This window comes from Denticeps clupeoides, chromosome 20, assembly GCF_900700375.1.
Source record: "Denticeps clupeoides chromosome 20, fDenClu1.1, whole genome shotgun sequence".
In the NCBI taxonomy this organism is placed as follows: domain Eukaryota; kingdom Metazoa; phylum Chordata; class Actinopteri; order Clupeiformes; family Denticipitidae; genus Denticeps; species Denticeps clupeoides.
This window is the reverse complement of record NC_041726.1, coordinates 17,490,500-17,507,933: the sequence shown is the minus strand read 5'-3', so window position 1 is coordinate 17,507,933 and position 17,434 is coordinate 17,490,500. Positions and strand designations below refer to the sequence as shown.

Genomic DNA, 17,434 nt, shown 5'->3' with positions numbered 1-17,434 from the left:
AGTTGTATGTAGCTGAATGAGGATCAGCATGTCCTGACATGATCACGGATTTGTTCCCAGCCAAAACGAACAGCCACAATCCCCCCTCCCACTAACCCTGCCTGATAGTGTTCACCCAGTGTTTGGAGTATATATATATCCTGTTTCCACCCTGCCCCACCCAGTCATTTTATATGTATCGTGTCTTGTTTTTAAAATAAGTAACTTACTCATGGTGATGTCCCGAGACAAGGAAGGAATGGAAAATTGACCAGCGGGGTTTTCAAGTCCAGGTCGGGAGTTGCGTATAGAGGTGCATATGGGAGGAGGTCAAACTTTCAGCCCCAAAAGAGAGCAGCTCTGGTCTGAGTGGTGGTCAACCTTCCCTGCACTGTCACCTCTCATCACCAGGCGGCTCCATTCCTGTGGCATGCCGGAGACACGCCTTTTGTTTATTTACCTGAAAAGAGTTACATATCACAAGGAGAATTTAGCTGGATTTTACTCATTGACCATTTAATTAAATGTTCTTGCCCACTTCAAAATATGTAAGAAACCTTTAGACAGAGTAAAGAAAAGGAAACCCAACCTTTAAAAAAAAAAAACATAAACAATGTGGAAATATGTGGTTTGGCTACCGTCTGGGGCAATGGTTGCTTAGTGACCCATAATTGGAAGGCTGATGGTTCAAATCTCGAACCGCCAAAGTGCCACTGAGCAAAGCACCAAATGTGAAGTTTGTGTTTGTGCACTCTCACTCCTGACTTCTGGTTCAGCGGTTTGGTGGTAAGTATTCCAAACATGCCAGCACACTCTTGGAGTCTTGTATTTCAGAATCACATTATTTTACTTTTGCAGAAAAGTCATACTGAATGTTGAATCCACCCCAGGTAGATTTGACAGTATGTGTAGTCCATTTATCATACAGTGTCAGCCTACCTTTAAATGGGCTGCAAAGCTAAAAAAAAAAACAGCCATCTTGATAAACATTAAGGTGTGGCTCTTACCTTAATCAGATTATCAAGTACACATTTGCCAACAGTAAGACCACACCCCAGGTGATGCTTGGCCAATGTGTGAGGCCCTTGACATTCTGACCGGATATGAGTTCATTTTGATGGTCATTACACTCATTCCAGATTCACTTGGGTTACAAATTGGTGGTTAAAGAGACACCAAACACTCCAATATTTTTCCTAAAGTTTTCGGTATGTCCTTTGAACATGACAAGTCACATAAAATCCAAGCGTATCCGATCATCCAGGAGAATTTTTCTTTGTTCTCCAGAAGTTCCGGAGGGAACTCTGGATGACCTTAGCCCAAGTCACCTGGAGAGAGAGGTCTTAGATTGTTTATGGCCCATTTGTTCTTATCTTTAGATCAACAGAGGTCTCTGTAATCCTTAGAGTGGTCATCTTGCCCTGTGTGGGTTATCTTTTGAGGGATGTTAATGGACTGTCTAATGCAGTACCATCTCTGTTCCCCTACACTTACTTACTAAGTATAACAAACCTGTGTGCTCTTTGTTGTACACGGTTAATCTGTGAAAAGTCCCACGGTGGCGTGGTCGGACTGCAATTATTTTAGATTTAGTTAGTTGCACCACCCCCTCCTAGACACCACCCCCACACGACCCCTCCATCCTGCGACAATAACATTCACTTGAACAGTCATATACATGTGAACAAGGTACAAATCTCAGGAATCATTTTCTCAAAAATGATTCCACTTTCAATCACTACGAATTCTAGAACAGAGTTCCTTAAGACAACTACAATTAAATATTCACAGGGTAAAAAACAATAAACCCACCTCTGTCGAATACAGAACCACTTTCCTGTGCAAACCTATCCCCAACACTCATAACACTTGATAGCAAAGTAGGGGTGGGAAAAAAATAGATCTATTGTGATGCGGAAATTAAAGATTCAGAATCAATTAAAAAATATTAATCATTGATTAACATTAATTACCAATGCAATGTTGAGGACTGCTTGCAACTGATTGGAAATTGGAAGTGCAGCACCCGGACAGTCTCTGGGGTGCACATAAAGACACACAATTGATGATCGAGATAAGATGCTTTCAAACAAAATGCTGTGCTCGCCGGAAGGTTTGCACTTCCTTGCGAAATACAGCGGGATGTGCACCAATGGTTTGATTATATTGGTCGTACCAAAATGCATCATGGCACGCAGCAGACAAAGTTCAACAAATTTCAACTTGGTGGTGCACAAGGCTGCTATGGCATGCAAGATATTGTTTGAAATGGAATTAAATTATTTGCAAATATAGGTAGCTGTATTTATGTTCTTAGAGTCTGTTAAGTCCACAAGCATCACTTGAGCTGCTGGTACAAAAATTTCAGATCTTTTTTTATGCGTGTGTGTGTGTGTGTGTGTGTACATATATATATTAGGGAAGCACCCATACCGGTATCTGGTATCGGCCTCGCTACCACATTTTCTAAAGTACTCGTACTCGTTAAAAGACCGATACCACGGTCTGAAAAAGTCTATGTTTTAGTGGCGTGTAAGGGGTTCAAAACAGGCGCAAAGCGCCCGCCCCCAGCTGAGAGCGGGGAGAAGACCAGACTTGTCAGCTGTGTGGTAATGGTGTGCGATACCGCAAGTTTTCAAATCGATTCCATACCAAGTAAATACAGGGCCAGTATCGCCGATACCAATACTGATACTTTTTAATAACGATGGTGGATACATCATTAAATTGCTATATCTGAATTAATGTTTTTGATAATTAAGTGTTTTTGTTTTCTTTTAGATTATTGTTTAGTTAAAAACCATGGACAGAATTTGAGTTTCTAGGTAAATAGAAAATACTTTATTATGACAATAAAAATAACAATAGAACAGTAACAAAATATTTTTTCACGTGTGGATTTTTAAATTCTTTTAGTAATAAAAAGATTGCACAAAAGTATTAACTCAACACAAATTAAAACTTTTTTTTTGGGGTGGTAGTAGCCTAGGGGTAACTCACTCGCCTATGAAGCAGAAGACCCGGGTTCAAGTCCCGCTTACTACCATTGTGTCCCTGAGCAAGACACTTAACCCTAAGTGTCTCCAGGGGGATTGTCCCTGTAACTACTGATTGTAAGTCGCTCTGGATAAGGGCGTCTGATAAATGCTGTAAATCTAAGTGGCCAGAGCGACACCAGGGGAATCACCTTTGATACTGAAACATGTTTTTCAGTTGATATCTCCTTGGTCGCGTCCTCAAATGGTCTCAGTGCAATGAGGGAGAGACTGATGACAGACCATTCTTCCTCATTTAAGCAAAGTGAGCTCTTACCAAGGAGACAGAGGGCTGTGGTAACTGCCTCCTTCTGCTCAGACAGTCTCTCCCACATGTAGAATACAGAGTTCCACCTTGTTTCAACAGCTTGAATAAGTTTTTGTTCATGGAACTTATGCTGCTTCTGAATTTCTTTGAGCTTCTCAGTAGCTTTAGTGCTATGGTGAAAGAAAGAAACAATAGCACTGCTTTTTTGCTGAATCTCAATCAAGTCAGGGTGAGCCTTGAAAGAGTCTTTCACTAACAAATTCAAAGTGTGTGCAAAACATGGGTAGTGTGCCCAACCTGTTTTGCGAACAGCAGCAACCATGTTGGCGTTATTATCAGTTATCACACCTAAAATCTTGTTATGCCCCATTTTTCTGCAATGTTGGATAACAGTGAACAAATATTATCTGCAGTGTGTTGTCCGGTAAAGAGGGACGTATGCCAGCATTTGCCAGTTTTCATCTATGATGTGGCATGACACTGTTAAATACGCCTCTGTGGCTCTTGATGTCCACATGTCAGTTGTAAGCACAACATTGTCCACATCACTCAATGCCTTTCTGACTTTATAGCAGCAGTCTTCATAAAGAGTTGGAAGTTTCCCCTCCATTAAAGACTTTCTATTTGGAATTTTGTACTGTGGGTCAAGTGTCCTCACAAAAGCCATCATCTTCCACCATGGAAAGAGGTTGCAGGTCCTTCACAGTCATTTCTGCCAGCCTCCTCGTAATCTCCACTGCTCTTGTGGAATCAGCTAAGTGGAATAATAAAAATAATTAGCTATGTAGTACATCCACTTGTAGAGAGAAAAATATCCCTTAACACTAAGGCTAATTATATTCAATAAAATCTGAACCAACTACATTCAATACATTTGTTTCAGTTCCAGTAAAATGCATTTATTTAAATAGCATGTTTGAATGGGATAAACATATTATATGAAAGTATTAATTTATACTTTTACAGTGGTGTGAAAAACTATTTGCCCCCTTCCTGATTTCTTATTCTTTTGCATGTTTGTCACACTGTTAACTATTAGTCAAAGATAACATAATTGAACACAAAATGCAGTTTTTAAATGAAGGTTTACGTTATTAAGGGAGAAAAAAAAACTCAAAAATCTACATGGCCCTGTGTGAAAAAGTGATTGCCCCCCCTTGTGAAAAAACAACTTAACTGTGGTTTATCACACCTGATATCACACCAGTTTCTGTAGTCACCCCCAGGCCTGATTACTGCCACACCTGTTTCAATCAAGAAATCACTTAAATAGGAGCTACCTGACACAGAGAAGTAGACCAAAAGCTCCTCAAAAGCTAGACATCATGCCAAGATCCAAAGAGATTCAAGAGCAAATGAGAACAAAAGTAATTGAGAGCTATCAGTCTGGTAAAGGTTATAAAGCCATTTCTAAAGCTTTGGGACTCCAGCGAACCACAATTATCCGCAAATGGCAAAAATGGCCTCCGTGGCAGATTTCCAAGGCACAAACCACTTTTAAGCAAAAAGAACATTAAGGCTCGTCTCAGATTTGACTCGTTATCAAGTTATCGCAAACGCTTGATTGCAGTTATTGCTGCTAAGGGTGGCCCAACTAGTTATTAGGTTCAGGGGGCAATTACTTTTTCACACAGGGTCATGTAGGTTTGGATTTTTTTTCTACCTAATAAAAAACATCATTTAAAAACTGCATTTTGTGTTTACTTGTGTTATCTTTGACTAATAGGTAAATGTGTTTGATGATCAGAAACATTTTGTGTGACAAACATGCAAAAGAATAAGAAATCACTGTATAATTTATTTACATAATTTATACTTCTGAGTTGGCTAAAGTAACAAATGACCAGTTGCAAAATTAATATCAATAAAGGGCAAAGAAGACAAAAATATTGTTCATCACCATTCATCTACCTGGATATTCTTTGCCATAATGAAAGGCCTCTACCAATGACCTCTGGGTCGGGGGTGCGGGTCTGTCAGGGTCAGGGGGAGGGGGATTTCTCTCCGTTGCTGTAGCTCTGTATTTTCTTTCGCATGGTTTTTCAAATGCTTGAATAAATTGGTTGTATTACAGCAGTATCATACACCCTAAACAGCTTGCAGTTGATTCATTTTCAGCCTGAAAATATAGCCACGCGGCGCTCCTTGTCTTCTCTGCCATTATTCCGTCTCCGTCTGTAGTACTGCTTGCTTATGTGTGCGCGATGCCGCCGGCCTGCCTGCCTGCTTGCGTCACGTGACGGTACAACGTCAAAACCAGGAGGGAGGGGCGCGGAGGGGTAGGAGCGGGGCTTAGGCAAACACATGATAACACAGAGGATGCATGAGTCTTGTTAGCGCCACGTTGATGTGGGAGGTATTTGTACTAGCACATTTAATGTCTGATGGAACATTCGCACTTTAAGTAAAAGAGAGGGAGTATCGATCCGATATCAATACCAACTTGGTATCGATACCACTAATGTGTGCAACTATTTCAAAGTGAATGAAGACGACAAAACAAAGGCGGACTGCAGCGAAATTGTCCAGAGGAGGCTCAAAAGTGCATTTAACACAAGTAATTTAATTTATCGAGTACATTGCATTGAGTGGCCAGCCACTCGGAGGTAGAAAATGTGGGATTCCCCCATGTTCTGGAGCCCAGATATGATGTCCGCTACATGACTGGCATGGAGCTGCCACAGCCTACTGCAAACCTCCTCTGCGTTTAGGTTCACCACAGATATTTGGACAAGCAGTGTTAGCCCCGTGTCGCTAATTAGCCTAACCTCCCAGTGGATAGACGAGAATTGAACAGTCACTGTTTACATTTTTTTAGAATGATTTATTCTGTCATTTGTTGCATACAACATGCTTTTCATTTAAAAATAAATGTTCTTAATTCCAAACTAGTCCCTTGTTTTTTGTTTTTTTGTTAAGTTATATGACCTGTAAATTTAAATCATGTTTTTATTAAGTACTCGGTATCGGTGAGTACTGAAACGCAAGTACTCGTACTCGTTTTCCTCATAAATATATCTATTGTTATCCGAGACGTTCTATAGTCAAACCTTTGATGAAGTGACAGGCCTTGGACTCTTCATTATTTAGTTCTGAGTAATCTCACGTAACACGCTGCCTCTGCGGCATGTGATGGAAATGGGAAGCCGGCAACAGGTGATTCCCGGTGCATTTAATCAAGGCTACCCTGAGGTCAGTGATCTGTCAGAGTTCCATACCCTCTCATTTCAACTTCACTTTCCAAGAAAGCCTGATCAGTAGTTTTCAGCTGTGAAAAGAATTACCCTTTTGTGTAATGTCTTTGGTTTTTGTTTGTATTAGTTTAATTTATTTTTTATTTTAAGGACCTTTTGTCATATTGTTTTGTTTGGATATGTTTCATTGCTTTCTTTCTGTTTTTGGTATTTGTTTACTGTTTTCACAGCATTATTTGCACTATTTTACTTTGGACATTTATTTCTCATGTGAGTAGTTTAGCACTGTCTCATTGTTGTCTACATTGGTTTTTTTTTGTTAAATGTCACTCTTGCACGGCCTGTGTTCCCTGTTTGCACTTTATGTAGCCCAGTTTGTTTGTGTCGCACAAGTGCACTTCACTCTATGTCAGTATTTTGAAAGTGAAAGTGAAGTTATTGTCATTGTGAAACACTGCAGCACAGCACATGCTTTTAACATATCACCCTTAGTGAGCAGTGGGTAGCCATGAAAGGTGCCCAGGGAGCAGTGTGTGGGGGGACAATGCTTTGCTCAGTGGCACCTTGGTGAAGTTATTGTCATTGTGAAACACTGCAGCACAGCACATGCTTTTAACATATCACCCTTAGTGAGCAGTGGGTAGCCATGAAAGGTGCCCAGGGAGCAGTGTGTGGGGGGACAATGCTTTGCTCAGTGGCACCTTGGTGGATTGGGATTCAAACTGGCAACCTTCTCCACTAGGCCACCACTGCCCCCAGAGTGTAGGTTAGGAACTAGTTTGACGGTGAAGGTGGCAGAATTAGAAGAGCAACTCAGGCTGCTTTCTGTATAAATAGTTTGGACACTTAACATTAGCTGCACAGAGACAATAGATATTGTAGGTAGTCCTGACATGCCCGGACAGTGTTTAGATCTCCAGCGCTCCAGAGCACCTGGGTCAGATTCATGTTTCTAACTGCTTCTCCCCATTAAACCAAACTCCTGTTATAGAGGAACGCAATTGGTGATTCTATTTTAAGAAATGTGAAATAGCGTATCGAACTACAACAGTTAACTGCATTCCTGGGGCTAGAGCTACCGACTTTCAAGTCAAATTCAAAATAGTTCCCCCATGTTCCCCCTGATGTGCGATGATTTCAAATCCTGATGTCACCCGCTACTGCAACGTTACACTGCTATTCTTTATTTCGAAAGTTTTAAGGTGTTTTGTTAAATGTCTTTATTTTACAGCTACTAATAGAAACAATTGAAATCACTGGATAGACATATGAGTAGATATACGGTAGTCTAGCTCATCCCTGTTGGACAAAATGCAGCTCCTTCAGTGGCAGGCTGCGGCACCCATGATGTGGAATGGAGAGAGTCAGAAAGTCTTCCCTACTGTCAGGTTCTACAACCACACATACATATACACAAATATATAGCTGTCTCATTATGCTTGCCTTGTATAGTCCAGAGTTGCTGTATGCCTGTTTTAACAGGGGGGGAACATATATTCTGGTTACCAGGAAATAATGTAACCCCTTCTATTTAGGCAAAGAAGTATGTGATCTGTCTGAAAATCACTTAGGTCGTTAGTTGGCTTAGTGGGTAAGGAAGCAGCCCCATAATCAGAAGGTTGCCGTTTTTTGTGCTTAAAGGCAGTGTTATTCTGTAGATACATAAACATGTCTATGCATGTGTCCATATTTTAAATTTTATGCAACTATATATTGCATAATGATAAATATATATTATGCTTACACAGTATTTGTACATGACACTGCCAGTAAACTGTCAAAAATTTATTCATTATATATGCACACTGTGGTGGAGGATTAAACTCAAGCAACAGTAAACCATGGTAGGCAAAGTTGTTTATTGTAATACACAACAAAACAGCCAACCAGTCGACAGCTCTGTACCCCCAGCCCCTCCAAGCCTTTGTTCTTACACATTTCTCTTATCACTAGTCACATCATAAAAAAAGAAATTGTGTATGCGCTTAACCTCTTTCCTGTCTCAATAATGTGTTTGATTGTCTGTGTTATCTAAGTTTTTTCTGCTGCTGCGGTTAGTTACAATGCATAAGGGGCTTGTTTAAATGATTTGCATTTATTCCCAAAATTCGTGTTGAAGTTTGCGAAGGACAGACCCTGTCTCTTCTGTGTGCATGTGCGTGTGATTAGGCATATCAATTAATATTTCTATGACTTCAGATAACCAATAACACACGTTATATCTCTTAAAGGAAAAGGATCATTAATACAAAGTATAAAACAGTCATCAGAAAGAAAAGGAGGCAAATGTGGCAAAAATAAACTACAGAGTCTGAATAAACAAAAAAAAAAACAAGCAAATGAAAACAAAAATGTAAGGCACACAGGCTATAAGGCACATAAAATAAAAATCAAAACAATGTCATTCCTCCCCACCCTGCACGACTATGGCGGCAGCCTGTTCCACCTGGGCCCAGGCCCACCAATTCTGGGGCAGTGGTAAGGAAGGTAGCAGGCCTGTAAACAGACCTGTAATCGTAAAGTTGCCGGTTCCTAAGCAAAGTACTGTACCCACACTCTGCTCCACGGGAGCCTTTCATGGCTGCTCACTGCTCCCTCAGGTGATGGGTTAAATAAATTTCACTGTGTGCACTGGATGCTGTGCTGTGATGAGTCACATCCCTTTTACTTCATAAAGCCTTCTTTCAGTTTTGCTGGTACAGATTTCAGTTTTGCGAGAGAAATTAAGTAATATTTCAAGTCATTAATAAAGCAAGAGACAGTTTATTGTTTCTCCACTTTCAACCGTATATGATCTTGATATTTACCTAAAATAATGACTATATTTATTATGTCACAGACAGATTGATGCAAGTTATTAAAGTAAAAAATAATATGAAAATAATCAAACTGTGCGATATTTGTGGGAAGTCATAAAATTTATTTTATATTTGTATTCGGAAACACATTTTCTCCCTTAAGCATTTCAGTCGGTCAAAGTTCATGGGTACTGATCGGGCAGCAAGAGCTTTCAGTGTCCGTGCATGCACTGAATGAAGCAAGTGGTAAGGATTGGGTACTGACAGTAGCCAAGGGCTCTGGGAGAAGAACCTCTCGGTTCCCTTAAGGAATAGGGCAAGTTTGTGTTCCAACACCCAATAGAAATCACTTCCGGGTTGTATTATTTAAAAAACATAAGGGAAACGAGATAATTATTTTGGATGAACTTGTGCTTGACCATGCATTGTTCCATCGCTGACCGGTGTTGCTGTCAATGAAGTGTGGGGGAAAGTATGATATCTCTAAAAGATTTTCGTTCATATAATTTGCCCTACCTCAGGGTTTTTGTGAGCAGTGTGGAACTTCAGGTTTACATTGTCGAATGTGGAAAGCTGGGATTCCCAAACTGAATGTTTTCGCTGTTTATTGCCTAGTTTGTGGTATTTTATGAAAGGTAATGTGTATTTTTGACAGGAGAATCTTTACCACCTTACTGCTTTTTTGCGTGGGTTATTTTAAATACTTGACAATTGTGTGTAACACTGGGAGCTGAGTGGGAATGGTAAATGCCTCCTAAATTTGGAGTGTTATGTATATTTTTTTGAGTTTGGGCCTATTCTTAAATTTAACTCAACTGAAGATCACCCAGGCTTACTGGGGAGGTGAAGGTATCTTTGTGGGTTCCCCTTTACAACACAAAATGTAGAGGTAATTTCTATACTCTGTCTGGTGTGTATGTATGAGTAGTTTATTGTGTGTGTATTTGTGTGTGAGCAATACCGGGATCCTGGTGGCCCTCTTTCACCTTTTGTCTTACATTTACATTTACAGCATTTATCAGACGCCCTTATCCAGAGCGACTTACAATCAGTAGTTACAGAGACAGTCTCCCTGGAGCAACTTAGGGTTAAGTGTCTTGCTCAGGGACACAATGGTAGTAGTGGGATTCGAACCCGGGTCTTCTGGTTCATAGGCGAGTGTGTTACCCACTAGGCTACTACCACCCTGACTACTTCCCTGGACAAGCTGGTAGGATTGTGGAGACGGGACCCATTCCTTAATTATTTATTTTATTATTTCTTTTTCAGAGCACAACGTTAGACCTTATGTATTAACATTAGCCTAATAACAAACTGTACAAGCAAATTAATTTCAGAAAGGCACAATTTATTCAACAAATAAGCCCTCACCGCATTGGCTACTGATAATTTTGTATAGACAATACAATTATTTTATTAACATACAAAGCTAAACATAAACTGGTCCCTGATTACCTGAGTGACTTAACAGAGTACTGTCCTAAATGAGAATTATGGTCCCAAGACTCCAGGCTCTTACTGGTGCAGAGAATTAACAAATTCTCACCAGGTGGATGAGCATTCTACAGAACTCCTCTGCTTTGGAACATCCTTGCTGCTAATGTTTGGAACTCAGATACACTGTCAACATTTAAGTCTAGGCTAAAGACAAATCTTTTTAGCCTAGCATTAAATAACAGTTAAAACTCACAAATACTTTGATGCTCATGTCATATCTAGGCTGTCATAGATTGTCCACCGGTGCATCAACCATAAAAACTCAGTCCCAGCCACCTGAGCTTAATCTATTTCTCTCGGAGATGCTCTAGATCCTGGTTCCTGGTAATGAGCTTCTGACAGGATGACCCAGCATGAAATGTCACCACAGCCACCAATATTGTAATGGATACAGCCGCAGGAATCTTCAAATGGACCAGTAGCATTTTAATGAACATGCAGTGTAGACCATGACACTTGTCTAAAACCTACTCTGCACTGTCCAGTACGTTCAAACATGGACAGATGCTCTATACTTTGGATTTTGCTGTTGAAATTTCTCGGTCATCCAGGTCATGGTAATCCAAATGATGGCAACTGGACTTTAGTTCCTTGAAGACATTTCGATTCTCATCCGAGGAGCTTTGTTGATTCTAACTAGAATATGGGAGAGTCAAGCTGTAGCTGTTTGTTGTTGCTTAATGAGCTGATACTACCTGTGAAACTACCTCCTCCCTACCCCTTTTGACTACTTCTCAGGGGGTAGTGAGGAGGGTGATCATCATGAACACAATAAATAGCTGCTTCTAGAACAGAGGTGGTTAAAATGGTACAGTCCACATTAGGGCTGTATGAAATCATTTTACATAAAAATTTTCTAGGTGACGTTGTATTGTTTTTATTTTTAAACAACAAAAAATGGTTCATGCTTCTTTATATGAAGATTCTCATCACATCATGTTTCCTTTATGTGATCAGTGGATCTTAGGAGAGGTCAGCAACCTGATTTAAATGTTTCTTCTGAACAGAGTTTTGAAAATTGAAAACAAAGATTTCCATAGTGAAGAGTTCCTAAATTCCGAACCTGAACTTTCCACCTCTGTTCATCATGCAGGACAACTGCTTGCATGGTAATCAACGTGAGTGTCACTGTACACAATTAAATTCTCAGAATAAAAAAAAAAAAAAAAAAACATAAAAACAAAGTATATATATAATAATAATAATAATATGTATTGTAGGGACAGTCTGTAAGGGTAGGATCTTGTCCATCACTGAGGACAGGGCATGTTCCACATTGGTTGATGAGCAACTTTGTTACCTCATTTACTGCCTTTGTTGGCTTCAATATCATTATGTAAAGTAGAAATAGTAATGGGGCAGCACATAAGTGGGGTGGCTGGTGTCATGAATCCAAACTTCCAAAGTTCAAATTCTGGCTCCAACTCTGTGTTTTGAAATGTGTTGTGCATTTCCTCTTGGGGAAAATAGTCAGAAGGTACATTGTGAGTGAATGGTGTGTATGCTCTGCAGTGGGCTGGGTGCACTGTCCTGCACTGGTTGCTTTCTGGGGATGGCAGCCTGAGACTGTTCTTGCCCAAATTCTCCTGCAAACACATCACCATCCCTCTGACTGTTTTTAAGCCATTTACAGCACTTTTCATGCACAAGAGAGGCTTTCCCCACATCCAATAACACCCATTCTCTAAATTTGTCAGAAGGTTTTAAACCAAGTCAATAGAATTTTATCAACCGTGTTTATTCTAGTTACAATAAAACAGAATATATCAATCAGTCCCTTATTTGTACAAAAATACCCGAGTGATAGTAGTGATTGGGAAACCAGTCAGCCACTTAAAGAACCAAACAAAGCATGCTTTACACAGGAGTCTCTCATAATTTATGCTTTCCCTGAAAAAGTTCATTTCTGTTTTATACATTTGTAGATTTAGCTTTTTTTTTTTGCAAAGGTGCAAGAGAAGCATGTCTATCCATTGGCCCTGCATCACCTGTAGAGAGAGAGAGAATGTTGACACCCCCCTCCCATCCCACTTGCATCTTGCCCTTATGCTTCCATCGTGGTCATGGATTATGATTGCACTAATGGCACCTGTGAATTCCCTCTAGTTTGCATTCCTGCACTAATCAGACAACAAGCCTGATAGATGGTGCAGGGTGTGATGATCTAGGACCAGGTCACCCTGCGAGAGAGGGTAGGATTGACCAGCACCGCTGCTCTGAGAGGCGCCCTTGGTGATGACCCAGGAGATAGTGTCTGACCTGAAGGCCAGGGAACAGTAGGCCCTCTCCTAACCCTGAGTGGCTGGAGTTACATTCATGTCACAGACAGCGGAGCCCACAGCATCCTGGCCTCAGACTCCCTCTCCCACCCACTGCTTCCAGGCAGCCGCCTGGCCAGCATTGGCATCAGCCACTCCCTGACAGAGAGGTGCTGGCTGGTATATGTGGCATCAATCTCCAAGGGCAGCAGCCCACCCAAACCAGCAGCAATTAAATAAGGGCACCTCCGCCTTTCCAACGTTCAATTTCCTGATCTGTAATTAATGTGACCCTGATGAAAGAAAGGAATGCATCTCACTTTAGCAGGCACCCATCTGCACACATGCATTAGGTGCAATAGGTGAGATGGAGCTAAGCACAGAACAGAAGGTACTGAGGCTAGACTGGCATTCAGCTTAGAGTTAAACAAATTGTAATTTTCAAGAAGGGATCCAATGGATCAGAGGCATGCGGTTAGTCCAGTTTGAGAGGCTAAAAAAGCTTCCTTTAATACTGTAATATGCTCTTTAAAAAAAGTACAATTGTAACAAACAAAACAGATTATATAATTCAATATGCTCACTGGATCAGACCACTGGAGGACAAAAAAAAAAAAAACTTCATCTTGTGAGGAGTATCCATGTGATCTAGCAATCTAAAATACAGTGTTAGATCTACATTTGCTTTTTTTATAGCTTCACATACTAAGATACAGAGTCATTTGGATGGGTTTCACTGAGTACAGGTTTGCATGTTGAACATTCTATCCTACGGCCAACGATCCAACAATCACTTCAGCTCTCAGCCAACCTGCTTCAGCTGCTCTTAAACACATTCTTATATCCATCTTCCACTCTTCTCCCACCGACGTCTTCAGATTTCCCTCGGGTCTGTATATCGGACACAGCGAACCGTGTGTGTAGTGAAGATAAAGTGTGAGCATGAACATTGTACTGGTACATACACACATCCACGTCACTCGCAAATACATTACAGACCTTCCTGTTACTGAGCTGGACCAATCAGACCCATTGGCTGATTTCAGGTCCTCTCGCAACTCTAAAAACAAACACAGCAGCCTTTAACCCCTGTCAGGATTGATGCATGTAACACTAACTTAAGGCAAGGAGGGAGCAGCTGTCTACCGAGTTGAGAATAGTACTGACCCATTCATTGGTCATTCAGCACTGGTGTGTATAGCAGTGAACCCCACAGACTGTGGTCAGTGTGGTGGTAAGCCCTTGAAAAGTACAATACAATAATAAAAATCTGTTATGCATGATCATGCTGTCTGTTCTACAGCACTGTCCTGGTCAGCAATCTCTCACTAAGAACTTATAAAAGAGTGATGAAGATGAAAAAGAGAAAGTGATGTGCATGGAGGGAAAACCTTTCACCTGCTCAGGAGTGCAAACACATGTTGTTCAAACATCTTCAAGTAAAGCAATTTTTAAAAAGGAAAGAAAGAAAAGGAAGGTGTCATCTGGTCTTCCAGGCTGTGTGGATTTGTTGCAAACTGTCTGTCTTTCCTCAAGTGGCCCAGTGAAGACAGCGGCTCTCAGCTGAGAATGACTTTGAGGAGCGGGGACAGAGAGACATATCCCACTTGAGGTTCTGCACCACACATCACCACCAACAGGAAACCAAACAGAGAAACTAATCCAGCTGCCAGGCCCTGTGCCAGTCTGTCGAGAGTTGAAAGGTCAGGGTCATAAGGCAATAACAGTGCATGGGTGCTTCAGCTTGCAGGGCAGCACTCCTCTATTGAGCTGGTAAAACTCCACCAGATGAATCAAGTCATTAAATTTGGTAGTACCCTCGTCAAGGCTGAAGAATATCTGTCCGTCCTCTTCAAACTGGTGAGGGGAGGCAGGAGAAAAGGACAAATCAAACGTCACACACATTTATTCACTCATAAATAACATACAATGACATTGTCATTCAAAATCCTAGCCTGGGACTTTCCCTAGATTAAGATGAAGACAGACAGTGAAGGTGTTTTAAGGCAGAATCACACAATTGTGTTCTTCCACTTGAAATTATGAGAGAGGTCTGTAATTTTTTTCAAATGTACACGTCAACTCTGAGACAGAATGTTAAAAAAATCTAGGAAATCTTTTTAAAAGAATTTATTTGTATAATGGTGCAGAAAATAAGTATTTAGAACATACAAACATGCAAGATTTTTGGCTTTCACAGCCCTGTTACTTCTTCCATCCTTCACTGTTCAATTAATCACATCTGTTTTAACACATTATCTGTATATAAGACACTAGATATTCAAATAATCAGACTCCAACCTCCACGATTGCCAAGACCAGAAAGCTGTCTAAGGACACCAGGAACAAGATTGTACACCTGCACCTGTACCTATAGGAGTGTGCTAACCAGCTTGCAGAAATCTTCACAGATATCTTCAACACATCGCTGAGTTCAGCCATGGTACCTACCTGTCAACTGTGTCCTGTCTCAATGATTAGCGGCCCGTAGCACGCCGCAGTCTGTGTCTGTAGGAAACAACACCTCCAAGGTCCTCAGACTGAGCACAGGTTGCCTCAATAGGTTGCCTGGAGCCTCAACACCACCAAGAAAGCCCAGCAACATCTGCACTTCCTCAGAAAGCTGAAGAAGGCCAACACAGATGGTGGCAGATGGCAGATGGTTCCGCAGCATCTCAAATGCAACTGCCAGACACTGCAAGAGCTTCTTCCCCCAAGCAGTAAAAGCTCTCAATGCACTGCCATCACCAAAACAGTGCAAAGGAAACATGGCTGGGTCTTCCTGATTGAAAATGATCCCTAACACACTGCCAGGTTAACAAAGTAGTGGCTACATAAAAAGCATTACAAGGTTCTGGAGTAGCCTAGCCAGTTTCCAGACCTCATATAGAATATATGAATATAGAATATGTGCCCAGTGACAGCCCTATACAGCTCTAGAGTGGATTTGCATGGAAATGGGCCAAAATACCAGCTACAGTGTGTGCGAACCTGGTGAAGACCAACAGGAAACATGACCTCTGTTTTTGCAAACCAAGGTTCCATTACAAAGTATTGAGGTAAACTTGTCTCATTGTCTCTCACAGTTGAAGTGTACCTATGATTAAAATTACAGACCTATCTAATTATTTTTAGGAGGGACGATTTGCACAATCAATGGATGCCAAATTATTTTTTGGCCCACTGTATAATATTTCCAAATAGCATGGGAGAAACATGCCTGTATGTTTTCAGGCATGCAGAGAGTGAAAAGGCACAGCCCTTAGGCCTCATTTTGCTAAACAAAAAGTTGCCCTTTTGAAATTTGCACAAAATTGTATTTACATTATATTTACTGTCAGAATATACAGGGTGTTTTAGTATTTTCCCCATCTGATCCTCTTTTCCACACTTCTCTTTGTTATAGTTTTAAATATATATTATACCAAGTTATTTATGACTATTAAAGAGAGAAGAGTGGCAAAGAGGCTCAGGTTGCAATGGAATACAATTCCCATTTACTTTGAAATTGACATCATGCCCCACCCAAGTGAATTGTGGATCCACCGCTTTTGCATTACTTGTGGCAGAAAGATAAAAAAAAGTCCAAATCCATTTATGCCCCTGCATGTGGCACATACCTTCACCCACACCCACCTACACAGCCATCAGACTTACTGGTAAGATCTGGAAATGTTTGATCTTCTGGTGATGGCACAGCGTGAGAACAAACGCCTTCGGGTTGCTCTGACTATCTCGCACCAAAAACAGCCTGCAAGGACAAAAACAGTAGTTAGTATCACACCAAGCCCACTCCAGTCCACAGGAGTCCTGTATTCTTCTGCCTACCCGTCCACCTGGCCCTGCTGCATGATCATCCTGTGGGACTCTTCCCTCACTATACGGCCATGGAACCAGAGCTGCGTCCGATGGATCACTATGAATAGAAATGTGTGAGTAAGCAGGTCTGCAGCCATAAACACAGGCAGTAGAGAAGTGCAGAGTACCTGAGCTTAATGAGGAAGGGTGAAGGGGACTGGGGCTTCTTAAAACATTCATCCTCTGACTGCGTTTCTGCAGACACAGCAAAGCAAGAATATAGGGGCATATTGCAAAAAAACAGTGTTTATGCAGTGTTTATGTCTACAGCAACCTCATTCTAATGGTCTAAGTCCAAAAGGAATGTGAGGTATTGATAATTATATAACTGATTTACTCCTTGGTTTAAGAGGTTAGCATGGTGGTGATTATGTATTTTCAGCACCTCCCGTTTTAACATTTAATTTTGTTGTGAGTGATGAATGAAAAAGAAAAATGATAAGACATCAAATTAGCTTTAAATTACGTGATAATAACTGCTATTCGTTGGACATCCATTTTTACTCCACTATATTTAAACTCTTGCATTACCATTGCCTTCATATTT

General features: G+C 40.9%; 1 protein-coding gene across 5 annotated transcripts in view; it reads right to left on the bottom strand.

The window, feature by feature from the left end:
- Positions 1 to 10,601: 10,601 nt before the first annotated feature.
- grb10a (growth factor receptor-bound protein 10a) overlaps positions 10,602 to 17,434 on the bottom strand; it is a 40,832-nt gene continuing 33,999 nt past the window's right edge. For all 5 annotated transcript variants that reach the window (XM_028963241.1, XM_028963242.1, XM_028963243.1 and 2 more), the window contains 4 exons: positions 17,016 to 17,082; positions 16,858 to 16,945; positions 16,687 to 16,780; positions 10,602 to 14,886 (listed from right to left, as the gene is read on the bottom strand). In XM_028963241.1, the coding sequence (XP_028819074.1) occupies positions 14,740 to 14,886; positions 16,687 to 16,780; positions 16,858 to 16,945; positions 17,016 to 17,082 (396 nt within the window). In that variant the 3' untranslated portion in view covers positions 10,602 to 14,739. The remainder of the gene's footprint in view (positions 14,887 to 16,686; positions 16,781 to 16,857; positions 16,946 to 17,015; positions 17,083 to 17,434) is intronic.